At 43.1% G+C, this 27,573-nt stretch overlaps 2 protein-coding genes across 10 annotated transcripts in view; one reads left to right on the plus strand and one right to left on the minus strand.

The window, feature by feature from the left end:
- Positions 1–27,573, minus strand: part of LOC311317037 (voltage-dependent L-type calcium channel subunit alpha-1C-like) — a gene marked incomplete at both ends in the record, with an annotated part of 479,213 nt that overhangs the window by 259,472 nt on the left and 192,168 nt on the right. The gene's annotated exons all lie outside the window — the stretch shown is intronic.
- LOC311316920 (uncharacterized protein) lies at positions 14,765–26,118 on the plus strand. Of its 9 annotated transcripts, none has more exons than XM_084447880.1 (20): positions 14,765–14,889; positions 15,398–15,503; positions 16,506–16,645; positions 16,888–16,950; positions 17,334–17,440; positions 19,750–19,924; positions 20,071–20,206; positions 20,338–20,794; positions 21,157–21,258; positions 21,792–21,934; positions 22,043–22,186; positions 22,337–22,492; positions 22,879–23,035; positions 23,826–23,992; positions 24,108–24,241; positions 24,685–24,813; positions 25,012–25,130; positions 25,297–25,335; positions 25,621–25,753; positions 25,989–26,118. In XM_084447880.1, the coding sequence occupies exons 1-6, from the start codon at positions 14,854–14,856 to the stop codon at positions 19,853–19,855; spliced, it is 558 nt and encodes a 185-aa protein (XP_084304006.1). In that variant the 5' UTR covers positions 14,765–14,853; the 3' UTR covers positions 19,856–19,924; positions 20,071–20,206; positions 20,338–20,794; positions 21,157–21,258; positions 21,792–21,934; positions 22,043–22,186; positions 22,337–22,492; positions 22,879–23,035; positions 23,826–23,992; positions 24,108–24,241; positions 24,685–24,813; positions 25,012–25,130; positions 25,297–25,335; positions 25,621–25,753; positions 25,989–26,118. The 9 variants fall into 9 exon arrangements, with proteins under 9 accessions (XP_084304006.1, XP_084304004.1, XP_084304005.1 ...); XM_084447878.1 differs by having other exon boundaries at positions 20,121–20,206; XM_084447879.1 differs by having other exon boundaries at positions 20,071–20,794.

A 27,573-nucleotide genomic window follows, 5' to 3' on the forward strand; every position in this document is an offset into this window, starting at 1 on the left:
CCCTAACAAGAAAGTTAGAAAATGTGAGGTGGACTAGCTACTGCAGCTGTATGTAACAGCTGCTACTATTACTACTACGGACCCGGCAATCTCCATGCCCCCATCGGTGAAGACCGCATGTCTCTAGCCCACTCAGGGGCTGAGTTGAGGGGTCTGTGGCGTGGATAGTGGTGTGGTGGCAAGACTCTGCCCCCTCGGATCACAGTAGGTCAAGGGCAGTGCAGTGACCTCTGGGCAATCTCCATGCACCCACCGGCGAAGAGTGTCTCTCTAGCTCATCAGAGGCTGAGTTGAGGGGTCCGTAGCGTGTTTAGTGGCGTGACGGCGAGACTCCGGCCCCTCATGTCATAGCAGGTCGGGGACGTGTACCCCTATCCGGGCCACCCACCTGCCCTTACCAGTGAAGACTGTGTGTCTAGCCCTCTCAGGGGCTGAATTGTGGGGTTTGTGGCGTGGTGGCGAGACTCCGCCCCCTCAGGTCAGAGCTGCTGTAATTATTAACTAGAGATTCTAACTGTGACTCCAGAGACACGTTCTCACCTGTCTGTCGTTTTGTCTCTCTCCCTCTCTTGTCTCTCTCATCTCCCTCTCTCGTCTCCCCTCTCTCAATATTGATCCTGCAGTCCTGTAGGGATGTTAACAGTTAATTGATAATAATTCTAGCCCATTAAACTCATTAAACCGTCAATTTGTACATTTACGTGCACAGCCCATCAACTGTAGCCCGGGCCCAGACGTTCAAGTCCGCCCACTAAAAGTTTGTTGATTCTAAATTGAAGTTCTCAGTGGAGTGCAACAAGCTCACAATTCTGTCTGATATCAGGATTACTCAACTGGGATGTGATGGAAAACATCTGTCAAATACAACAGTAGATGGCGCTGTGCTATCATTTCAGATGCCAGCTGTCACATGAAAAGCAACTTTCGCTCTCAGAGTCGAGACAACATGAAGCCAGCAAAACAGAGTTTGGACATGAATGAAGTGCACTGCTAAATGTGCAATGCTGTCTTAAAACTTTGCAGCTGTACTACGACAATGCAGGCAGCAGTACCACATATGTAGTAAACATCCACAAGCCACATTTCCTCTCAGACTGAGTGTAACCTATTTTTTGAAGTTACTGTCTAGTTGACAATAGGCTCAAGCCATATTTTACCGCAATTGATGTCTGCCAGTGGAATGCGCTTTCAAATCCATACCTACCTAAAAGGCAATGACCAGCTAACATTTACTGAGTTAAGAAACTTGCTGCTTGACCTTTCAACACGCTGTAGCCATTGCCAGTCGTCTCTTATCGGATTAGGGCGGGTCTCCTGTGATGCATTCACCAACATACAGTAGTGAGCCCTTGGGGGTAGTAACTTTACCCGCGGGATCTCAACGCACCGTCTGAGGCATTCTGCACCACCAATCACATGCCCATAGAGGGAGAAGTAATACTACTCATTGACCCATTGCTGTAGCCTTGTCTGGCACATTAGATGAGCTTAGCTTGTTCTTTAACTCCTTGTTCTCCATCTGATTGTAATTTAAAGGAGTAGTAAAGGGAAAATGCATGTTTAGCCCTGTTTTAAGGTTACTTATGATCATATACAATGGTTCAGATCAAAACGTTGACAAAGCTAGCATTTTCGAGAAAGATGATAATTGCTCTACCGCCGTTTTGGTCATATAATGGATGTAGATGGGCATCTTGAAAAATCATTCAAAAACATGTTAAACTCTCGATTTCAAAGACAAGAAGCTAAGTAACCTTAAAACAGGGCTAAACATGCATTTTCCCTTTACTACTCCTTTAATTATTACAAACATAGCCTAGCCACAGTATCTATCTCTGTAACTGACACCGGGTCTATGTCTGTTGACTCATATAGAACAAGGTATCAGGACAAGTAGAGGTTTAACACAGTAAGCTAGCTAACTAGCTAGCTAGCAGAGTGTCCTCATATGGAAAATGGCATCAGGACGAGTAAGCTACAGTAGCTAACGGAGCTGACTAGAGATGTGTTTGAAATGGTTCACTCACTCCCTATTCCCTATGTAGTGTTACCCATATAGTGAAATGCATAGGGAATTATTAAACGGTTTTCAGTTTAAATATTGCGTCATTGCGTCAGATATTCATGGACGCAAGCAAGCAGACGTGCCCAGTATCATGTAAACAACCCGAGCACTGATGGCAGCAGCTTCCATAATATTAACTGTAGCTGTCTGTGGCTAAAACGTAGTTAGCTAACGTTGCAATAATGATTCCTGTAGCTATTTTGATGCTAATGGTTCAGCTTCTGTTTCTCGAGCAGGACTGGAGACAAACTCAAACTTTCATTAGCAGCAAAACAGCTACAAGCATTATCGTAATGTTAGCTACCTGCTTTAGCCACTGATAGCTACCGTCTTCTTCACTTCGTCTCCTTCGGTAAAACATAACAGCGTTGCATTGTGGTATAGTGGAGTGCCTAAGCGGAAGCAGGAAGAGAAAACCTCCATAGGACCTTAAATCAGGAAAAAATAAATGGTAGTGAATGGCGTGAGAAAAATAATTTCTTGATCCTGATTGAATTGTGTCATGACCATCCCATATGATGTTGTCAATTTAAAACATACATTTTAATCATCCGGGTAAACTCGTAAGTTAGCTAATATTAGCTAGCTGACACTTGTCTAACACTCAACAAAACCTTGTAAAGCCGATCTCGCATGCCAGAACTGACTAACTTTCCTTTCACATTCGTGCAGCTCTCAAAATGGCCAGACTAATAGTGATGTTCACCTCTTTAATAATTGTAAACTCGTTCTGGAATAACTGCTTTGCACAGACGAGACTTCAATATGACGAGATGTATTGAACAGGTTTATATCAGTAAATATAGCTGCAAGCAGCGATATGGGGGCCAAGCAGGAAGCGTCAGCATCGCATCAAAGAGAACACGCCATAGCCACATTCGAATCTCTACCGCAGTCATCAAGCATACAGTTCAGCATAAACACACTTCCAACTTTGACACATTGGTGGCGCTAGAGAGTTTGAGCTGTCAACATAGACTTGTTTAAAGGGGTCACGGGACCTTCCCCAATGAGTGTGCCAAATGTGGTTTTGATACATCCAAGCATTGCTGAGATATAACTCCACTTCCTGTTTGGCGGCTTAGCCGCCAATTTCAATTGGCTGTGACGGCCACTTTGGAAATTCAAAAATCCATCTCACAGCTTTCGTGAGACTTGGTCTGAAGATCATCTGGGCTAATTATGGTAAAGATTCAAATATAATTGTGGCCTGTGAAATATTTTTAGACCTTTTCATAAAATCCAATATGGCGGACATTCAAAAATTACCTGCGATGAACTCGGATTGATTCAAGGAATCAATTGAATTAGAATTTTGAAAATCGGACATACGGTTCAGTATAAACGCACCTCCAATTGTGACACGTTGGTGGCCTAGAGTGTTCAAGGTGTCGATATGGAACTTGCTGATAGGGGACAGGAGCATGTCCTAGATAGGTCTGCCATTTTTTTTTTTATACCTCAAAATGTTGCTGGGATACGACACCACTTCCTGTTTGGATTGGCTATAACGGGTGAACACTTTAGAAAATCCAAAATCCCTGTAAGATTTCAATAGACATTGGTCTAGAGCTTTAGAGCTAGAGCTTTTTTTTTTTTGAATAGACATTGGTCTGATTGCTTTAACCTCTGGAAGGAACTTAGAGCTACAAGACTGAACTAGAAACCTAGTATAATTTTCTTACTCTAATAGCTAGTGCTAAGTGCTAAGTCGTCAGTGTTGTTGTGAAACTGCTTTGTTATTCAATGTTATTGTGAAAGTTAGTTTCGGCCCGAGCTAGACTAATTGCCCTGTTAAGTGGGCTGAGGGAGTGGCCCGCTGAAGTCAGGATATATACACAGAACAGGCCCAAGTGTTCCCCAGATTGCTTTAACCTCTGGAAGGAACTTGGAGCTATAAGACTGAACTAGAAACCTAAGTATATATTTCTTACTCTAATAGCTAGTGCTAAGTCGTCAGTGTCGTTGTGAAACTGCTTTGTTATTCAATGTTATTGTGAGAGTTAGTTTCGGCCTGAGCTAGACTAATTGCCCTGTTGAGTGGGCTGAGGGAGTGGCCTACTCTCCTGGCAGACGATTAGCAATTAGCAGTTACAGGCCTTAAGCAATGATGGCTTAGACGGCGACAGCTCCCTCCGGCGCGCGACCAAAGGCACCGGGCGACTTATTCAAGAGCGACTTTGTCAAGTAAGCCTGTCAGGAAGGTAGTACGTCTGCACCTACCTCCGTACCTGTTTTTTTTGCATTATGTGTTTGCATCCAATTCCTGTTGTGTTCCCTCTCCAGGGGTCACGCAGACACTGGGTCACCCCCAGACTCCGTAACCCCTCTTACCTCATCTATCTGACTGTCTCAACTCATAGAGAGCAAGTGGTGACAGGGGGACTTTGGAATTGCCAGTCGGCGGTGCCCAAAGCTGAGTTTCTCAGGCTATGCATCCTTGCTCTCCCTCAGCTTCCTTGCTCTCACCGAGACATGGATCACACCAGAGAACACTGCCACACCCGCAGCCCTGTCAGATGTGTATTCTTTCTCCCACACTCCCAGAGCTGCGAGGCGAGGTGGTGGTACTGGCCTGCTCATTACCCCAACATGGAAATACTCACTCGTCTCGAAGTATTATCCGAGGATGTGCTAGCACAGCTAGATTAAGCAATTCATGAGGCACCATGTGTAGGCTTAGCCATAGATGAGTCGACTGATGTATCTGATAATACTCAGCTGTTAGTTTATGTAAGGTTCTTCAACAAGGAGAAGAAAGAGTTCTGTGAGGACCTGTTAGGACCCCTTCAGACCAGTACCAAAGGAGAGGGCCAGAAAGGAGATGTTAATGAAGAGGGGAATGGAGCCAAAACAAGTGGTGTCCATAGCCACAGATGGAGCCCCTGCCATGATGGGGAAAGAAGGGAGCCGTGGCAAGAAGGAAAGACGACCACCCTGAGCTCATCTCTTACCACTGCATCATTCTTCAGTCGGTCCTGTGTTCACTCCTGTCTGACAAGTATGCTGAGGTAGGCCTACAAATCGTGTGTGTGTGTGAAACTGTAACTTGAATTCATTTGTTTTTCTATTGTATTACTCTCAACACATCACAGGAGCCAGTAGCCAACATTTCAATGTACAATACATTGTAGCCTACCAGTGATAATTATGCATGTGTCAAATAAATCTGATATTCTCTCTCTCTCTCTTCTTTTTTCTTCTTTTGAGGTGATGAACATAATGATGAGAATGATCAACTTCCTCCGGGCATCCTCTTCCCTTCAGCATCGCATGCTCAGGGAATTCCTCAGAGAAGTGGAAGCAAATGCTGATGACTTGCTCCTGCACAACAATGTAAGATGGCTCAGCAAAGAGCGCTTTTGGTCCATCCAGACGGAAATCACAGCTTTCTTAGCACAGCTAAAGAGCAAGAAGGCAACCGATTTTTCTCTTTTTTGAGGATGAGAAGAAGATTGATATTGTGGCTTTTTTTGGTTGATATCACCTCACACCTGAATAAACTGAATTTAAAGCTACAGAGCAAGAACAATTCAGTTTGTGACCTGATGACAGCTGTCCGCTCCTTTCAGAGGAAACTTGAGCTGTTCAAGGAAGACCTGCAGGGAGACTGTGCACACTTCCCAACAGTGCAGGAACAGGTTCAGGGTGAGAGGGATGTGTCTTCTTTTGTTGACTTTGTCGACAAACTGGGAACTTGAGCAAACTTTTTGAACGCTTCAGCCTTGGACAGCAGCTCACCCTGCTCATTCAGAATCCATTCCTCATCACAGATGTCCGGGGGTTCTCAAAGGAAGTCACACAGCTCTTCAAGTGGGCAAAACCTGGTCCTCTCCAGATGGAACTGGTTGATCTCCAAGCAGATGTGGCCCTGAAAGAGCATTTTGGAGGAACTGACCCTGCCACTTTCTGGCTCCAAATGTTCTCTGAGACAGCCTACGCAGGTCTAAGCCCTGTACCTCTTGACCATGTTTGGCTCCACCTACAGCTGTGAGGCAGCTTTCTCCACCATGAACATTATCAAAACAAAATATTGTTCCAGGCTCACCAATGAGCACCTATACATGTGTATGAGGATGGCCCTGACACCATTCCAGCCCAGATTCAAAGTCCTGGCAGGACAAGCTGGAGCTGAGTTCTCTCACTGAGAAAGAAACTGAAGAGAAAGTGGGAGGGTGGGATGCCACAGGTAGACAGAAAAAATGAGTTGTTAAAGCAGTTCAATTGTTGTGTCAAAATGTGTTGAGATTGTTAACACCAAAGGGAAACTCAAGCTACATTTGTTTTATTTTTCTAAATTTAAGCACTTTAATTTCAGACATACATTTTTATAGTAGCCTACTTTTTATTTATAATCCCTTCTTAGTGTGAAATCCCTCTAAATGTGAAGTGTCAATAAACAGTTTGAAATATTGTTGAAATGTAGCCTACTTCATTTGATTGTAAAGTAAGTTGGGGACCATACAATTGAAGTGAACAATATTTTAACTTCCATGTGTATTTCACAGTAATATACTTGCTGCTATACAATAATTTGATAGGAATATGCAAGGAAACAAATCTGTGTTGAGGGCATAAAAAACGCACGCATCACCACCACTGGCTTGAGGCAATTTTGTCAAACTGGACCTCTTAGAACTTTACTTGATTACCCCTGGTCTAGAGATTGTGGCTCCCGGGATTCGTGCAGATTGGTGGAAATTCTTAGGAGGAGATACATTTTTTGTTTTTCACAAAACTCAAAATGGCGGAAAATACAATATGGCGGAAAATTATGTTGTTGAAGTCAGCTGGAGCCAAGGAATCCAACAGTGCCTCGTTTTTGAAAATGGGACCCATGTCTTGGGCCAGTTGCGTACATGAACACACCTGCAACTTTGACACGTTGGTGGCGCTAGAGTGTTCGAGATGACGACACAAGACAACACTTGATTACAAGCTCTCGTTGAGAGAGGTCAGGGAATAATTTTTACAGCTCACTTTTCTGGCCCCCGGGTGAAACTGTTTTTTTGCTTCCCTCTGGAATATGTAGGGGTGGGACCTATGCTCACCCTCCCATTGCTCTCTGTAAAGCGCATTGTGTTGCCTCTGTGTATGAAATGCGCTATATAAATAAAGATTGATTGAAGCATAAAGGTAAAAATGCAGAAACACGCAGGGCCCACAAAAAAAGAGGTCCCTCTTTCTATGACAAAATTATTCTACATGTAGATCAGTCACTAATGCTGCATCAGAATTCAAATTAAGCCACAAATAATGCAATACAGATGGAAAAACTTTTAATTTCCTGAGCAATATCCCCCTTCTTAAATTGTTTGGTCCATGCCATGGTTCAAGCTGGCAAGTCTCACCTCTTTTGACATTAATGTCACTATACCGGCTGGCTGTCAAATACTAGCACTAGTCTAACATTAAATCATAAACATCATGCCCAAACATAAATCCAGGCACCAGAAAAGAGTGGAGAGAGAGGCCAGGAGAAAAGGCAGCAGAACGGGAGCCCAGCATATAAGCAATCTTTTCCACAAGAAAGGTGAGAGTAGCTATGTTGCTAGGTGAGACGGTCGGTAAGTTGCCTGCGGTCTCACATTAACCATGACAACGAGAGCCGTTAGCCTAGTGTGTGAAGAAAGTGCTAAGCTAGGTAGCTAACACTAGTAAGCTTACATTCTGGTAACAACTCGATCTGGTTAGCTAGCTGCTAGCTAACGTTAGCTACCATTAACTAGACAGCTAGCTACAGTTCTAGCAACCAGCCAACTACCGTTCTGGTAAGCTAGCTGCTAGATAACGTTAGCTACCATTAACTAGACAGCTACTACAGTTCTAATATTAAATCTAATAAAAATCCAGTAGCAGCAGCCAGGACACCTGTTTCCATTCTTATGAATGCTTAAATTATAATGTGCTATGCTAGCCGGTCCTGTTGACATGTCTTTTTAAAACCTTTATGTGCACAGAATCAGCTGTGGCCCCCTCTGACCTAGACACCCACCCCCAGCCCCAGAAGATGCTTTAGATGGTGAGTGAGTGACTGGTAGAAACTGGTTGGCTATAAAACTTATTACTAAACAATTCTACTGCTATGAATAGCAAAATGTAGATGTAAGTTAACCCAGGTTAGGATAGCCTACATATGAAACAGTTACATTACATATGAAACAGTTACATTACATAAAGAAATTCATGGCCAATAAATAAATAAATAGTGTTAAGTTAATTAATAGAAATTAGATCTATTAATTAATTAATTAATCTAATAGTTCCAGTCATGAAACTGCTACAGACAGGGACAGTCCAAGCACAGATAATACACAATGCATAATTTATGTATATAATTATACCCAGTATCTATGGAGAGGTTAATTTGAAAAAGAACATAGAGAAACAGAAAAATAAATACAAAATGATACATAATAAAAAATAATAATAAAAAAAGGGGTCGAAAAAAGTGGTGACGAAAAGTTGGAGGAGTAGGGGCCCACACCAATATTCTTTAAGGGGGCCCAGAATTCCTAGCAACGGCCCTGGCAACACGCAGTAGCCTAGATGAGATTGTGGTTTAACAGGCATCATGTCTTGACCCGACATCAGTTACTGAGATAGATACTGTACTGTAAATAGATTATGTTCATAATAATTAAATTACATCCAGATGGAGAAATATGTGTTTGAGAACAAGGTAATAATAACAATTAAACATTATTTGTATAGCACCTTTCATACAGATAAATGCAGCTTAAAGTGTTTTACAACAGAGCATTTAAATTATAGAATGTAAAATTTAATGATGCAATGATCAGGCTTGTCTTCATTCGTAGACTATTGGAGAAATACACTGTGAGCCCAGCCTGCTAAATCTGCTCAAAGACGCCACCTGGCGTTGGTGCATCACTAAAATTAAATAACGCCCAAGTGAAATCCCACGAGATTTCACACAGGATTTCCCTGTGAAATACTGCGATGGTGAAATGCCGAAGCATTGATCATTTCTAGAGGCTCCCAACTGTATCAGTGAGGGTTAGGGTTAGAAAGTCCTCTAGTTTGTCTCTGAGCTTCTGAGGAAACACGAATTATATTATTATTATTATACACACCTGCCTTTCATCACACACATCCTCACTGGTGTGTGTGTGAGACAGAGAGTCTGTGTGTGTGTGTCTGAATGCCTGTGTGTGTGTGTGTGTGTGTGTGTGTGTGTGTGTGTGTGTGTGTGTGTGTGTGTGTGTGTGTGTGTGTGTGTGTGTGTGTGTGTGAGAGAGAGAGAGAGAGACAATGTGTGTGTGTGTGTGTGCACTAAAGGTAACACAAGTGGCCCTGAAGCTTTGCTCCAGTATTATTCAGATGAAAGGCTGGCTCCTGTGAAAGTTAAACACACGCTGATGCTATCATGGCCATCCACAGCCGATTACAACTCAAACACACACTGTTGCCTGCTTTGAAAAAGAAATGTAACCTAATCATTATAAATAAACTCCCCATCAAGCCAATCATTATAAATAAACTCCCCATCAGCCAATCAGCGACAGCAGAAGACAGGAAAGAGAAAGTGTGAGCTTAGTGACTGTGTGTGTGTGCGTGTGTGCACTTGTTAAATGGGTCCCTTCGGAAACAGAACTGGGTGTGCATACTAGCGGTGTGTGGTGAGCGAGTGTGTGTGTGTGTGTGTGTGTGTGCTCCAACAACCAGTAAGCACCCCAAACAGACAGCAAGCACTCCACCAGCCAGTAAGCACTCAAAACAGCCAGTAAGCAGTCAACCAGTAAGCCCTCCAAACAGCCAGTAAGCACTCTATCAACCAGGAAGCACTACCAAATAGCCAATAAGCACTCTAAATAGCCAGTAAGTACTCTATCAACCAGTAAGCACTCAAAATAGCCAGTAAGCACTCTAAACAGCCAGTAAGCACTCTATCAACCAGTAAGCACTCCAATCAGCTGGTAAGCACTCTGTCATATAAATTGTAGTTTCACTCTACCTCCCTCAACCTTTCACATGCAAAGCCCCTAGCTGTGCTAACCTCATTTATAACAGGATGACATCTCCAGGAGGTTGACACACCCCAGACTTTCAGTCTGGCCTACAGTGACCTTTCTTTGTTCCATTGTCCCCACCTGAAACCTATTCAAGATTTAACGCCCTTTCTAATATCACGTGTCTCAACTCTTGGACCATTGTTGATGATGTCTGCCATTTATTATGACGTGTATAGATGGGTTAGCCAATCACATCCCTGGAAGTGTCATACCTGTGTATTGCTTGAATATAAGACCCCGCTACACCTTTCTGTTTCACTTGTTGGATGAACCACTCACGTGCGTTATCCTGAAGTCGTTGCGCTCGTTTTCTAAATAAATCAGACTTAATCTCTTTGAGCAAACCTTGGCAAATCCTTTACTTTCGATCAGATTTATTTCCACTACAACTCCAAACAGCCAGAAAACACTAGCCTGGTATGACCATCCCGATCTTACGAGCTCACTGCTTCGCTCCACAATATCGGTCTGGCCTTCGCCTCATCGACAGCGATAATGAGGGAGGGGGTACTTGCCTTGACAGACAAACACATTCAGCCAATCAGCGTTCAGCAAACTTTTGCCAAATCCAGTCGGAAGAACGGCAAAAACGTCTTTTCCACCAAGAAACTCCGCTAGTGCATACTCTTGTTCTTGTTTAAGTGTTGTGATTAAGTCTATTTCTGCCATAACTGCACATAGCTGCGTTTATTCTTCTAACGTTAACGTTACCACTTGTTGCTTCGGGAGCCACCATGTTTGTTTAGCGAGCGGCAGGGACACGAACCAATCAGGGGCTGCTTTTCGCTGTGGTACGGAACAGCAGTAAAACACAGTCCCTGATTCGCCCGGTATGGTCTGGATTTTGGGATAATCGCTCTGGAGGAGGAGAAGGCCAGACCGTTCTGCGTTAGTGAAACAGAATATGAGCTCGCGAGAACGGGGATGGTCGTACCAGGCTACGAAAACACCTCTAACAGCCGGTAAGCACTCCAAACAGCCAGTAAGCACTCAAAACAGCCAGTAAGCACTCTATCAACCAGTGAACAGCCAGTAAGCACTCTATCAACCAGTAAGCACCCCATCAACCAGTGCGCCCTCCAAACAGCCAGTAAGTACTCTATCAACCAGTAAGCACCCCATCAACCAGTAAGCAGTCAACCAGTAAGCCCTCCAAACAGCCAGTAAGTACTCTATCAACCAGTAAGCACTTCAAATAGCCAGTAAGCACTCTAAACAGCCAGTAAATACCCCAAACAGCCAGTAAGCACCCCATCAACCAGTAAGCACCCCATCAACCAGTGCGCCCTCCAAACAGCCAGTAAGTACTCTATCAACCAGTAAGCACCCCATCAACCAGTAAGCAGTCAACCAGTAAGCCCTCCAAACAGCCAGTAAGTACTCTATCAACCAGTAAGCACTTCAAATAGCCAGTAAGCACTCTAAACAGCCAGTAAGCACTCCATGAACCCAGTAAGCACCCCAAACAAACAGTAAGCGCTCCAACAATCAGTAAGCACTCCAAACAGCCAGTAAGCACTTCAAACAGACAGTAAGCACTCTATCAACCAGTAAGCATTCTAAACAACCAGTAAGCACTCCATCAACCAGTAAGCACTCCAAACATCCAGCATGCATTCCAACAACCAATAACCAGTAAGCACTCCAAACAGCCAGTAAACACTCTGATTCAGGGATTCAAGGATCTCCATGTGTCATATGTACAAGTATGAGGGGTGGAAGTAACAAAAATTAATAAATAAATATGTGGTTGATTAAAATGCAATCAAATTAAATGTGTAATCGATCAAAATGCAATCAAATTAAATGTGTGAATGATTAAAATGCAATCAAATTCAATTATTAATTAAATTAATCATTAAATTATTCATTAAATTAATCGTTAAACTGCACTTTTATCATTAGAGTGCACTTTTATCATTAAGAGTGTGCTTTTATCATTAGTGTGCTTTTATCATTAGCGTGTGCTTTTATCATTAGAGTGTGCTTTTATCATTAGAGTGCGCATTTATCATTACAGTGTGCTTTCACTTTTGTCATTAGACTGTGCTTTTGCCCTTTCCCAACACATGTGTCAATCAACTGACCACGCCCACAGGTGTACATCCAGGCTGTCCTTGTCGATTGGACATGTCTGGTCTTGCGACCGCGACCAGACAGGCGATTCTAGGGGGTGGCCGCCAGGGGTGGCACATGCCCCCCTTGGAATCTGACTGGCCACCCCAGGTGCCACCTCTGTGATTTTGTCTGTATTTGTGTAATTTCTAATGAATGAGTCAGTGTCATAACTAAATTAAAATTGATTGAAAATATAGTCTGAGAGACTGATCTTTAATCCCCTAAATAGTTGAGCCTCCTATACACCCCTTAACAAAATGTAGGGTGAATAGTGGTAGACTGGGACAACTAGTAAACTGGGACAGTTGAGTTTTATCATTGTTATTTTTTTATGCATACACTTCCATTGCTAAAAATCCACACTGTGCTCATCATAAACAAGTATGAAATAAAAATAAAAATAGTTGTGGTGTCTGACATCACTTCCGGGGGCGTGGCTACCATCCTCTTTGACTGTGCATGTGAACCAAGATGGTAAGTCAAATGACATAAGGTTCTTTTATCAAATGTTAAGATGATAAAAGTTTTAAAAATGATGAATGGTTTGTAGTTGTTGTGGATTTTGTTATGGGAACTAATGGTGTATCAGAATGTTCAAAAAACATATTCATTTTCATATTTTCTTTATTATTTTTTGTGATTTTGCCACTGTCCCAGTCTGACAGTATCATATTGTCAAACTGGGACAATGTGATACCAGCAAAGTGGGACAGCCATTCAATTAATTCCAATGGGAACATTTTGTTTGTATATCTTCCTAGATAGCCTAGTTAAATAACTAACAACTAGCTAGCTAGTTAGAATTATCTTTATCTTTGGCTGCACCTAGTGGTGAGGTTGCAAATTGCGAACCTACTGAATACAATTATATGGTGCAATATTGTGGTAGATGTACATTTAGGGCTATAGAAAATTAGGGCTATAGAGAATGGCATAATAGAAGATGCCGATGCATTCACTTGCCTACTCTGTATTGAAATGTAGACTGGGCCTACAGAGCTAGGGTTAGGGTCAGGGTTTGGAGGGTGAAATTAAATTCATGTTGAGAGGTTCATTTTATATTTTTATAGTGTAAGTTACACATTTTAAAGTTTTTAAGTTACAATTTAAATAAAATAAAATAAATGAGATAAATGAAATAAACTGAAATATTGTGGGTGGACTGGTGAGGAAGTGAGGGAGGGGATCAGAAGGGGTGAATGTTCTGTACCCTCTCTTAAATAAATATGAATATTCTTGTCCTCAATCCTTATTATTAGGTGGGCTAGCTTGCAAAAGCTAGCCCAACTTGTGATATTCCCACTATTTCTTTCTTTATTATTATTATTAGTGTGAATGCTTTAGAGCATTCACACTATTGTTATCCAGTTCTTTATTATTATTCTTCCGTACGTATTTTGGCTCGCTGTAGCTCCTTCATACTTTGAGCTACAGAAACCATTCAACTATCAAAATGTTCAGCTTGTTAAGGACACGATGGGACCTCTTTCAGATTTTTAATACCTTTTATACTTTTTAAAATATTCAGCTTTTTCAACATTTATTTTGAATGGAAGTCAATGGGGGAGTTTTGAAACCTTCTTCAGCCTTCAACTCCTTCATACTTTGAGCTACAGAAACCATTCAACTATCAAAATGTTCAGCTCTTTAAGGTCTTTGTGGGATATCTTCAGATTTTTAATATCTTTTATACTTTTTAAAATATTCAGCTTTTTCAATATTTTTTTTACAATGGAAGTCTATGGCTGGACCTTGAAATTCTCTGAAACTTTGAAACCTATCTTCTCCTTCATTTTTTGTGCTAGAAACCTCCTTCAAAGTTTAAAATGTTCAGGACCTTTAGCACATTTAACGCATTCAACAGATTTTTAAAATTCCTTATAGTTTTTATGTAATTTAAGTTTGTTTTGGACCTTTTTTAACATTGAAGCGCATGTGTGGAATGTTCAGTTTCTAGAGTGTGGTAGCCTGTTTTTTGAAAATATCTACACGTTTTGTAAACTGCTGTCGCTCCTACAGTTTTAACAGCTCTTACACATATTATACATTAAAATGTTCACACAACTGTGCTGATTCGTACAATGTAAGTCTCTAAGCCGTGTGACTTATAGTTTTGGCTCTATGACGATTTGTTCGGCAACTGCGCTCTCCATTGAAACGTATGGGCCAACCCTCTAACTTTTGAGCTGCTAGTTTTGCATTTTTACACTTTTTCTAACTCGTCGCCATGCCTACAGTTTTTAAGCTACACGGACAATTATACATAGAAATGTTCACCAAGTTCTCAGGATTCCCACGGTGTCAATAGCTAAGCTGCAGCCTTTATACTTTTTGAGAGAGAGCTGTCTGAAGCCGGCATGCTTTTGCATTGAAGTCAATGAATAGCTGTGTCAGTTGGGATTTGGGGACACGGTGGACAGGCAAACTGATGCTGCACATTCCGGCATGTAGGTGGCGGTATGCGTCTTATGTTGTTTTGCGATCCGCCAAAAAACTGAGAGGAGAAGAAATAAGTCATCAAGTCGTGGGCTGGCCGAGTCGCTTGTGGCTATTGTTGCTGGAGTTTCTGGCGACATCTCTCACACATGACAGCAGCACGCCGCTTTTGTTTACATCCAGTTCGAAGTTGAAACCATGGATATAACGCTCTACATTCTGCCTTGCGATGGGGTATGCTAACGTTACCTATCCCCTGTTGAAGAAGGACTGTGTGTGTGTGAGGGAACACAGCAACGTCAGCTAGTGATCTATCTAGATCTCTAGCTACAGCCAAAAGTTCAATCGAATATCTAGTAGCTGGCTAGCTTGAGCCAGGGTCAGTCCTCAGAAGCTAGCAAAGGCAGCTTAGCGATTATGCCCGTTCTCGATAGTTAGCTAGCTAGTTATTAGCTGCTGAAACTGCCTTGCGAACTTAAATGCTAGCTGGCTAAGTTAGCCAACGGTAGCTAGCTAGCAACTAAGTGAACGTTGCACAAGAGGCAGGCTAACTGAATAATGAACGTATCATGCAAGCTAACTAGCTAGCTGTTTAATGTCGGAGGGACAATACTGAATGTGTCACTTTGATCAGATGCCTGCTGATGGAGGATAAATAAATGGCCCATTATAGCTACTCCTATGTCCCACTGACTGTGGAGCCTCTGTGTTTGACTTAATCTGCAACTGTTGTGCTTTACAGATGCAGAACAAGAGAGGGACACACTTCAGCTACAAGAAGACAGGAACGGTCAAAGCCAAGGAGGAGTCGAAAGAGGAAGATGAAGAGGATGATGACGATGAGGAGTGTGAGTTGTTCAGAAAGTGACCCATTATCTTTAATAAGAAATGTTTACTTGCACATATCTCCCACTCCTCAGCTCGCCAAGCCGGCATGCCTTTACATTGAAGTGAATTTAGAGCAGCTTAAGTTGGAATTTAGGGACACAAGCATGCTCTCGTAAAGGTCAACAGCTCCACAGCTACTGCTCAGCCCGGGGTGGGCTATAGACACACGGTCTCCAATGAGGGGTGCATGGGGATGGCCTGGCAATCACTGACCTGCCCCCCACAACCTCTGACCTGAGGGGGCGGAGTCTCGCCACCACGCCACTATCCACGCCACCGTCCCAACATCTCAGACCCTGAGTTGTCTAAAGACAGTTTTCACAGTTGGGTGCATGTGGGATCTCGAACGGATCGGGTTGAATGATACTCGAAACGCATATTAATGCCAGGTGTAAATGTAATCAGGCTAAATCATTATCTAGATACAATCTCGATACAAGACGCATTTTAATGCAAGGTGTAAACGGGGTCTAAGTCTACACATGTAGCCTAGATGTGATATGGTCTGCTCTCGTCTATATGTTGGTATTTTAGCACCTTGGTTAGAAAGCTTCCTTTAAGCTGTAATTGAAGGTACGGCCGACCTCCAGAATGAACTCTAAGATTTTCACTGACAGCAACGATATCAGGGGTGTTGGCTGTGATGTTTTGAAAACACTGCCTCGTCACTACACAGACTGAACATACTCGTCTTCATTCTACAGTAGAATGCTTATAAAGCATAGTGGACGATGTGAACTTAGATGAACACATACACACTGGAGACCAGGTAGCTTGCAAGGACCAAGTGAGGATTACTACACACTCGTACTGAATAAGACTGTATTTACCACACCATATTGGGCATGCTTGCATCTACCAGTGAACAAGTCAAAGCACCCACTGGGTCTTAGGCCAGCGTAAAATTAAATAAAGATAACGTTTATAATGATGACCTTTCATGTCCCATGTTTGTGGTTTAGTAGCTGCTCTCCTTCCAGTACGCTTTAGGGGAGAAGCTGTTGGATTATACAGATCACACAATGACAGCGTCCGCCACCGTCATGAATGCCACTCTGGCGCATGTAACCATCAGAACACTGTCAAAATGCAGGTCAGTACTGTTTGTCTTGCTCTTTTTTCACATGCTTCACTCTCCCTTGAGGGTTCAGTTGTCTCAACACAGCTATTTTCAGCTCTATTATTTCTGTCTTGTTCCCTTCTCCAATCACTTACACACTTAGGAGTGAGGTGAGAGCGCACACTCTTCTCTACAACCTTCCAATACCTCTTTCAGTTGTTAGCTTTAACACAGATCTCTTATGCCACTTCTTTTGCTCTCCCTCTCTCGCCTTCTCATCAGAGATTGACCTGAAACGGAGTTGCATAGACGTTGACTTGGAGTCTATGGACATTGACCATGGAGAGGTAAGGACTATAAATGTGCAGATATGCCATCCTCCTCCCTTACATTAAATAGCATTGTTAAATGAATGCTGCTTGTTGTGTATCAACAAGGCTGTATACTGATGTTGAATGTCTTCCTTGATGTCATCTTCCGTACGTTTTTAGCAGTCAACTCCTTCATACTTTGAGCTACTTAAAACCATTTAAGTATCAGCATGTTCACCTTTAAGCCCATCTCAGACCCATTGTATAATATATGTACTAGTAGTGCACGGCCACAGTAAGTGAATTGCATGTTCTATGCTTTACAAATGCCCACACATGTTATGTGACGGATGTCATGTACACGTTCTTTCAGATTTTTAATATCTTTTATACTATAAAAAATATATATTCCATTTCAGGCTCGCTGGTCCTGGACTGTAAGGAGTGCCGTCCCCTGGTCCTGGAGGCCGGGAGGTTCCAGGTCATGGGGATGTTGGTGGACTCATCTAGGACCAGAACACAAGAGGTCACTTGCAACAATATCGCTTCTTGATTCAGTTCTGTGTGTTGGGGGAATGGCTTTAAGATCAGAGAAAAACAGTATTTAGCTCTTGTGAAGCCTTTTAACTCAAACTAGTGTATCAAAGCAAATCTTTAAGGTGTGTGTGTTCTGGTAGTAGTAGTTGCGTAAATCTACTGTATCTCTGTGCAAGGCACTGTGCAGGGCTGAGATGATTGTGTTGCCCTGCTATAATGAGGATAAACATCATGAAACTCAACCCGAACACCGGGTGCCAACATACCACCTACCATCAGCCAATAGACTTTGCCATCTATGGCCTTTAGAATGAAGTACATGTATCAATATGAGGTAATTAAAGACCTACACCTGTTCTTTCAAACAGGTCTTAAAGTTATGGGCATAGCCATGCAATTCTATACAACAGAGTGAAGATATAGTACAAAATACTATACTATTCTATCCAACTAGTCTTGTGTATGGCATCTGTGCATTCGTGAAGAGTATGTTATCAGTCACCAGATGTCTGTCTTCTGAGGAAACAATGTGGTCAATGACTTTGATTAACCCTCAATGCTGGTGGCAGTAATGTTTTTTGTCTGACACAAAGCCCAGTTGATGTCCTCTGCACTGGGCCTGATGTAATCAGACAAACAAACCTCAGACTCATATTCAATATTGATCCAGTGAAGGATGTAATTATAAAGCAGTAGTAAACAGGACAGATGTGAGACATAACAGGCACTGTATGTGTTCAATCAGTGGCAGTAAGTAGATCCACGACTGTAGGTAACATGATTGAGAAATTGTGATGTTTGTTTAATTACCTTACTGCATTGCACTTTTTAAACATAGGCTATCAAAATGAACAGTTTGGTATTCAGCAGTAGTTACCTTGAGGTTCAGCATGTCAAAGACCTCCCCTAACACTCCTGGTTCTTGTTTGAAGGGTTCTGATGACAGGGAGAGGAATCACCATTTATCAATCATCAATAGCGCGCGTATCTATATGGCCGCCGAGATTGTGAGGCGGTCGATGGGACACCGTAAGAATAGTGGACAAGTGTTACTGTGCTTACATGTTTGCTATTTATTCAACTTTAGTTGAGCAAACCCCTGTCTAAGCTATAGATGGAGACCATTCGTATGTGTATCGTCTGTGGGACTGATGTGCTATGCCCGGGAAATATGAAATGTCTCGAGCATTTAATGTCTCGAGCGAGCTCTAGCTCTGAGCTAGTTAGTCAGTCAATGTTTCTCAACTCGCTGTTAAAGCGAATCATATGGTACTTGTGAAATACATAACATTTAATTTACTTAGGTTTTGTAATCAAATTACAATTATAATATGATAAATTATAGCTAGCTAACAAAGATGAGTACTGACGAGTACTGTACCAATCATTCGTATGTCTATAGGACTGATGTGCTTTGCCCGGGAAATATGAAATCTCTCGAGCCTTTTATGTCTCCTTAAACGTTAGCTATATTCATCAAAAATACGACTATTTTTTGCTAGAAATAACCTTAACATGGATTTTAACCATGTACTTAATGCTGTAACTCTAATGTGGATAATGTAACACTAATCTAGCTAACGTTGTCTCACTCAACATCAGTTTGTTGGCGAGCTTTAGCTATGTTGGCGTCTGTGAGCTAGCTAGTCAGTCAATGTTAAGAAAATTAATTGTTAAAGTGATTCATATGGCACTTGTGAAATACATAACTTTATAATTTACTCAAGTTTTGTTGGTCAAATTCCAATTATTATAAATTATAGCTAGCTAACAAAGAGTGGTAACTCTCTGCTATAACCCAAGTTACTTACTTTCTCCAGGAGGTTCTTCAGACTGACTCAATCCCTTAAAACATTATTTTATTAATGTCTGTCCAAGGTGATTGGATGGTTTCCCTGTGTTCACATTTTCATTGGTAGGTGATTGGACGATTCAATTCAGTCTGTTGCTAGTCAGCTCACACAATAACTCAGCTCATCAAATGACTCATCAAATGACTCTTTTGATTCGGATTTGGCTCATGACTCTTTCTGAATCCTTGTGTAATGCAAGTCCATTACATCTCACTTGGTAGGTTCATATAGGCTCACATTGAAGAGGGGGAATGTGTGTAGAGGGGAGAGGGCCAGAGAGGAAATCTTGTCTGTCTGTGTCAGTCTGTCATCGATATACAGGCTACAGCAGGGGGCTGACTGGGTGTGGAAGATGCTTTGCTGAATTAAGGGAAAGTCGCAAAACCCAGCGTGTAATAACTCTTGACTTGAGTGTCACCTTTAACCTTTTGTGTGCCCACTGTAGCACCGGCAAGCTCACCAGGACCCTATGGTCGTCGGCCATCAACCACACGTTTAAACGGGTTTTGGCGGCAGGGCCGACCTCCCCACGAGACCTACTCATGCTGTAGAAATGCTGCCTTAGACCTGGGTCAGTCATTCACCTGGAGTGCTGGCTTCGCCACTACCAACCCAACCAGGTATGCCATGTCTCTATTAGAACTACAGTTAGTTACTCAGCCCTGCCACAAATTGCTAAATGTTTCCGTGTGTCATGTCTGTGCTGGGACCCCCATGCTGGCACCTTTAGTACCTTGCATCATATTCAGTATTATAAGTAGTCCAGTGTTGTGATTTGTGTGGTATGTCCAATCGCACATTGTGGATGGCTCCCAGCTTCACGCTGACCCTGCCATGGTGATGGAGGGAATTCTGGGGTTCCTGGGGGTCACTCCCAGCTTCAACTACACCCATGCTCTCACGTGAGTTCACACACCGCCAACCTCTCACAGCATAAACATTACACACACACACACTCTCTCTCACCAGTATGTTGCTCTGACTTGTCACATTGGTGTGTAATGTCTGACTGTCAAATTATTTTTATTTCCAGAATGCCAATAGGGGTGATCTCCCTGTGGAGTTACGCCATCGCCCTGGGTGACATGGTTCACTTGGTGTATCTTAAGGGGGGCAGTGGACCATATACTTGCACTGCAGTGCTGAGCACCATGTTCACCAAACGTGGGGTAAATTCTTATGGTAAATGAGTGGTAGGCTGGGCTATCTCACTGGACGGACGGGTGGTGGTTAGTTCACGTCCCAAGTTATAGTTGTGGCGCTTCTAACGCTGATCCACAGACATGCATGCACAAACGCTTGACTGTCTTCCTGTAGGAGCACACGGCCATAGAGGGTCAGGCTCTGAATGTGGTTAGTGATGGATGAGGAAGGGCCAAGTCTAACCATCCTTACGCAGGACGACAACGTGTTTTCAGTGGCCAGAGGCGGTGACTACAATGTGTTTTCGGTGGCCAGAGACGGTGACGCCATCAATATCGACTCAGAAGGCAAGAACACCAGCATGTCGCCACCTGACGCCCACCTCAGCTTCAGTTAACATGATCTTACCAGCATTATAGTGTATAGTCTAACCCATTTCAAAGCCACAGTGTATTGATCGTTTTGCTCAGCATTAAGGTCACTCTTGTAGGCACTGGTTCACAAATGACAAGTGTTTGTGATCATACTTGACTTGTAGTACTCACACTAATTATTGTCATCCGACAGGCCACCAGAATCCGTATTCAAATGATTAATATTATTCAAAGAAAAACGGAATCAATATTTTACTCTTAACAGAGCTGGTTAATATTTGTTAACTATTGTAGTTGGCGCTACTCCCTCTTCATTTGTATTCCTTGCTTTTCAGAGTGGAAAAGCATACCTGTTGCGGAACTACGCGGTGAAGCTAGGCGAACAGCCCGTCAATGATAGAGACACCCTGGTGTTCATTCCAGTGTTTGAGGTGGAGGTGAGTGATGGTCAAGGTCAGCTTTATTTATAAAGCACGTTTAAAATCAACAGAAGTTGCACCAAAGTGCTGTACAATATATAAAATAAACAAAAAACAAAGGCAAGATGATGAGGCTAAAATCACGTGCGGTAACAATGCTGTCTCAAACGGCAGTCAAGATATCATTCTTGGTACTGATGGCATCTTTTAGTTCAGTAGTAGTTGAATAGCTTGTATGAAGATGAATACCCGGCTAATACACCTTTGCACACTCTACCCAGTGTGTGTTAATGTCTGCTGGTCCTAATCACAATCAATGTGACTCAGTAAAGTGATTTTACCACACCGTAGCTTCTCTCCCAGCACCACTGATTCCTGTGTTGGAGTTTATTAACTAGTAGCTGTGATGCTCTGCTCTTCTGCATGCTTACACTCCAACTCACTTGACGGACTGCCCCTCATCGTGATGTTGAGTCCTAAAGACTGGTGTTTTGTGTATTCATGTTTGATAAGTGTATCCACCCAGAGTATGTTCTAACTTGTCTGCACAGGCTGTCGGACTGTTTGGATGGTGAAGCAGACACGGTGATGCAGCGAGCTTGGGGAGACTGAGATGAAGCAGACAACATCCGCCTTGAGGCGCTCAGCTCTGCCCACCAGCTGGACCAGCTCAGAGTCCATGAACCGCACAGAGGTAACACCACACACACACAGGCACACACAGGTAACACGATCACACGCACACATACACACGTCTTCTGAGCTATGGTGTTGACTAACAGCTGTGTTCCCCCTGGGACAGATGGAGAGGCTGAAGGCAGAACGACCGTCTGAAGCTGGAGAGTCAGGGCTGCAGCCAGTCCCAGTCCCGGGCCGCTATCTCTTCCTCACCTCTGCACCACACACACCTCTGGCCCTGGGCTGAGTTTCCCAGAGGCACTAAGCGGTAAGAAGAACGCCGTAGCTTACGATGAACGTAGCGCTTGGATGCCTCTGGGGAAACTCAGCCCTGGACTGTCCCAGCACAGCGTTAACCTCACCTGTATCTATCTATCTATCTATCTATCTATCTATCTATCTATCTATCTATCTACAGAGATCAGCTGAACGTACCTTTGGGGGGAACATACCTTGAGGACATCTACATCAACCATTTAAGATACAAGACCAAGGCCAACAGGATCTTGAAAGACCCCAGCCACCCAGGCAATGGACTATCTAGAACATCTAGTGTATATAGAATATCTAGTAGGTATGTAACATAACCACATGCCCCCCCCCCCCCCCCCCCAGGATTATTTATTATAGCAATAGCATGTACACAACTCACCCATCAAGCAACAGCGCTGACACGTGCGTTATGAGCTATGTGACAAAACCAAATTAGAATCAATGATTTGGTTACGAGTGTCTGAGAGTGCTAGTTGGGCTGTGCCATGCCGTTTGTTGATTCAGAGCGTAGCAAATACCTATGTGATGATAATGCCTCCGATTGCTTTTAGCTGAACTACATGTTATATCAGATCAATAATACTGGTGTGATTACTTGCTCAGGTGCTTACCCTTTCCTCTACACCTGAGTCGGCTCAGTTATAACATACAGTGTGCATATTCTTCCCATATCTGTTTCTCCTACAGCAGAACCAGAGACCATCTGAATTGTAGTTAGGAACAATGTGATGCCATTTTGAAGTCAGTGCAGCCCTTGAGCAGCTGGACTCTTCAGAAGCAGCACCTGTCTGTGTACGATATTGTATCGACCAAAAAGGCCTGTGAACAACTCTTAAAATAACAGGTAGGCAATCTAATCCCTTGGCTCCACTGCATCCGTCAGTGTCAACCATCAGATGCTAAGGAAATGAATCCATTGTAATTAATGACAGCAGCTCCACTAAGACAAGATAATGTGTTTTTGTGTCTGAGAAGGTGATTGGCTGCTACCTGTCTTCCCTCGACACCCTGCATGACTCTGCCTGACCTTGTCTGTTCCTTCACACAGGAGTTCAGACCTTGCCAGCTGTGCTTCACCAGACACGCCTTCTAACCCCTTGGCTCCACTGCGTCCGTCAGCGTCAACTGTCAGCGTCCATCAAAAATCAAGAAATGAACCTAGTAGATTCTCTTAATGTCGGACGCAGGCATCAAACGCAACGGCTGCAGTGGAGCCACTGTTATTAATTACAATAGATTATTTTCCTTAGCGTCTGATAGTTGATGCTAAAGGACCCAGTGGAGCCAAACCGTCCGAGTAAGTCATGAGCATCTCATCTGCATGTATAGCAGTCTCCAGAACGCTCTGAAAGAATGCATACTGACACCCTCTATATCACTTAGTAGTAATAATTTTATATACTCGCACTACATCCTTAAGCGTTTGCGTTTAGAGCACATGCTCAAGTCACCGTCTCCCTAGTGTTCTCTCTTCACCTCGCTCTCTTCTCTCTTAGTGACTGACTAGCTCTCACTTGCAATTTTTCATAGATCTTCTCCTCCACTCTCCCTCGCTTCCCATGCCTCTTACTCTGCGGTTTCATTTTGGGAGCGTATTCCTCCTTACACATCCTGTATGTATTTGTCTTCCACAGATGCAGAGCTCCTTCTTATTCAGCAAGAATAAGTATCCCAATTCTGCCTCCTCCAACTCCAACATTGAGGAGAATACTGACTCCTCCCTGCCCTCCTCCCTCAAACTCTCCCACAACAGATCCACTCCCTCCAGCCACATGCTAAGGAGCACACACTCCAACTCACTGTATGGACTGCCCCTCATCATGATGTTTTTGAGTTCTGATGACCTGTATTGGTTCATTCATGTTTGATAGTGTATCTGCCTGATGAGTTGGAACTGTGCGTGTCTGTCTGCACAGGCTGTCGGACTGACGAAGCGGAGACAGTGATACAGCGAGCTCAGGAGAAGAAGATGAAGCTGACAACATCCGCCTTGAGGCGCTCAGCTCTGCCAACCAGCTGGACCAGCTCAGAGTCCATGAACCGCATGCAGGTAACGCCACGCACACACACACACGCACTCTTAACTACATTACAGTCATTTAGCTGACACTTTTATCCAAAGTGACTTACTATAATCACATTTAACATAGGAAAGGTCAGTGTACTACTAATTGCCAGAACTCACAAGTGCATCTCATTTTTTAATACAAGAGACTTGGAGCATAATCTAGTGCTGAAAGCAAAGTGAAGAATAGCAAACTAAAAATGCAGTAGGTGCTTAAGAGGGAGGATCCTGGCTGTTGTGCCAGTGAGAGGGAGAGAGAGAGAGTGTGTGTGTGTGTGGACGAGGACAGCAAATGGGGAGAGGTGAGACAGACCTTGAGGTCGAACATGTGACTCTCAGCCTCCTTCTGTATCTCGAGTCTGTCCTATAGCTCAGAGTTTAGAAGAGGAGAGAGGACTACTGCCTGAACTAACGGTTTGCTCTGTCAGGCCTCTGCCTATGAGAGTCACTTCATTGCCGACAAGAGCTGCCAGCTGCCAGACAGATCCTTCCACTAACTAAGGCTATGAAGAAGTGTACATTCCTGCCCTCAAACCCAAGTCTTCGCTGAAGATGAGGTGTGTCTAAAAAGCCAGAGATGTTTGTGGAATGTCCCTGCCCTCTCATGCCTCTTATGACTGTTTCATTAGGTGCTTTTCTCTCTCCCAGCACCACTCATCCCTGTGTTGGAGTTTATATAAATGTTAGCTATGATAACACCTCTCCTCCCCCGTCTGAATTATTGTACCTCTGTTCTTCTCTCTCCCACTTCTCAGGTGAGTGTGAGCGCCTCCATCGAGAGTGCTGACGAGACATTCCATAAGCTCCTGTACCTGAAGCAGGTGTGTCAACCAGGGAGGAACACATCCAGATCACCATCACAGCCTGCTACTGTGTGAGTATCCCACACACCACCACACAACTGTGTTTCTAATGCATCTTGAATGCCTGGATTAGCCTCTTTATTTATCACTCTGGCATCTATGGGAGAGAGAGAACTCCTCTCTCTGTTTCACTTTCTCCTTCTCTCTCTCTCATGCTCTGTCCCTGGCCTTGACCAGCTGACATCACATGATTCACCACCTGAACAATCGCCTAAGGTGAGTCACCCCGACGTCAAGGCATTTTATCTAATCAGGTACTGAAGGTGTAAGCAATCTGATTATAGGTGCCACTTGCAAACTCCTTAAGGCCCACTATTACTCCACCCTCTAAATCTGCAATAATCTGTCTGATGGACCTTACTGTGGCCCATCCTAAACATAATTATTGTAGTGGGGACTGCAACATCCTACCCTCCCTAGCACAGTAAGTGGCATCACCCACTAGCTCACCTGTTGAAAAAAATAAACAAACTCTCTGAGTCTTTGTCTTTCTGGTAGCAGAGATGGAGTAGAGATGGAGTGAGCAGCAGAGAACCAGTCCCCTGTATTTACCGTACGATGGGAGCCCAGACATTGGTACCACCTCCTCTGGCTGTGCTGAAGAATAACCGGATGGCCCTGGACTTAAAATACAGTACACACACACACCTCCTTTCTTACACCATGCCCTGTAGCCCCATTTATCACTATACACCTGTACACGGTCTTTGTCAGTATATCCCTGTAAATGAATTACCAAGCACTGGAATCATGTCTCACAGTCACAGCTGCCTGTAAACAGTCTACTATGAATCACAGATTGTACTTCTCGTGTAATTGTGAGTTCTGTCTCAGCTAACAGCCTCTTCACAGGGTCTTCTGTGTTTCAGGACCACTACAGCACCAGTCTGGGCAGGTCTGCGGGCACACCGGCTGTACAGTGCTGGAAAGAGACAACCTTCTATAGCATCACCTTTTAAACATACTTAATGGATGAAATAAAATGTTTTATTTGCGCTACGTCAGTGGTTTTATTTCATGTCATGTCAAACTGTCTATCTGTGCGTAATGTTGTTATATAACATAGCCCAGGAGTTTCATTCAAGTTGACTGCAGATTCCTGCTCTACAACATCAGGATGCCCCCCTTTCTCACTGAAGAAACGCTGCAGGTGATCATCCAGGCTCCTGTCGTCTCCCGCCTGAACTACTACTACTCCCTCCTTGCTGGGGCCCCGGTGTCGGCCATCAGACCCCTGGAGCTTGTCCAGAAAGCTGATGCTTGTCCCACACAACTTCACTTCATTCCCTACACTGGCTCCCTGTAGCAGCTCACATCCAGTTTAAGCCTCTTGTGTGTTTGTACTCCGAATAACTTGAGTGACAATGTGAATATGTTTGTGGAGCTTCAGAGCTCATACACTAGTTGGGAATGATTGAAAAGTCACACATTGATTTGACCTATTTTAAGACCTATTGATCTGTTAAATTGTTTTCTTGTGTCATTATTGAATTGTATTATCCTTGATGCTTTGGCAATATTGTTCACCTGACATTCATGTCAATAAAGCATATTAAATTAATTAGAACTGTTCATGAATAAAAACAAATGCCAATGTATTCATATATGTACTTATGTATATATCGTTATATATCCAAATGCATTCATTATATGTAAAGCAAATAAGAAATTAGTTTTCATGCATCAATAATCAGACTTGTGTTTTTTTTGCCCTCGCGCAAGCTCAAGGTACACGCTAGGTAGACGGGTTCATTCGTCACATTCCGGTGTCATGGTGAGTTGGTGTTGGCTAACGCTAGCTAGCGAGTTACACTCGAAATGTTCAACTAATAACGTCAAATAGGCGTATTTTTTTTATTGAAATTAATTAGAAAAGTCGAATATTTTATATTGTCTGATTATTGACACAAGTGACAAATTGGCTTGCTAGCTATTTTAAACAAGGGACGTTGGGTAACGTTAGCTAGCTAACGCTAACTGCTCAACGTCCGTTGGTTTTCAAAACGAGACGGATACTGCTTTCTATAAGATAAATTAGCTATTATGCCGTTTGATTATCAAATTAGAACATTTACCCTGTGAGATTGAAGCATACATTCGCTATTTAGGGCATTATGAGCTAATTGCAGTCTATTCTATAAACAACATGTCAAGAGACCGTCACTGATTGCTTAGTATTGAGCTAACGTTAGCGACAGCTGTTTGCTGGCGTGCAGGTTAGTTCTAGCCTAACGTTAATAAGACGGTCGCAGCTTGTTTATGGAATAGTCTACAGACTGCAGATATAACCTAATATCATAAATGGCGAATGTACCATTCAATTCCGAAGGTTTAATGTAGGTAAGTTTCAAAGGATGGTCTTAAAGTGTACAGGCCTATCAGAATAATGCTCACGTACGTAGGACGTGAATGCAATTGGTCCCATTTAAAGGTGATGTGTGTCTCAATGCTCTT

The sequence above is a fragment of the Borostomias antarcticus genome, assembly GCF_949987555.1.
Source record: "Borostomias antarcticus genome assembly, chromosome: 13".
Taxonomy (NCBI): Eukaryota; Metazoa; Chordata; class Actinopteri; order Stomiiformes; family Stomiidae; genus Borostomias; species Borostomias antarcticus.

What these genes read in the sequence shown, in the direction of transcription:
- LOC311316920 (XM_084447879.1), top strand. Translation starts at nt 14,854, where the DNA reads ATGGATATAACGCTCTACATTCTGCCTTGCGATGGG. An exon ending in GGATGATGACGATGAGGAGT is followed by an intron (nt 15,504 to 16,505) that starts GTGAGTTGTTCA and finishes TTTGTGGTTTAG; the next exon opens with TAGCTGCTCTCCTTCCAGTA. An exon ending in TCAAAATGCAGGTCAGTACT is followed by an intron (nt 16,646 to 16,887) that starts GTTTGTCTTGCT and finishes TTCTCATCAGAG; the next exon opens with ATTGACCTGAAACGGAGTTG.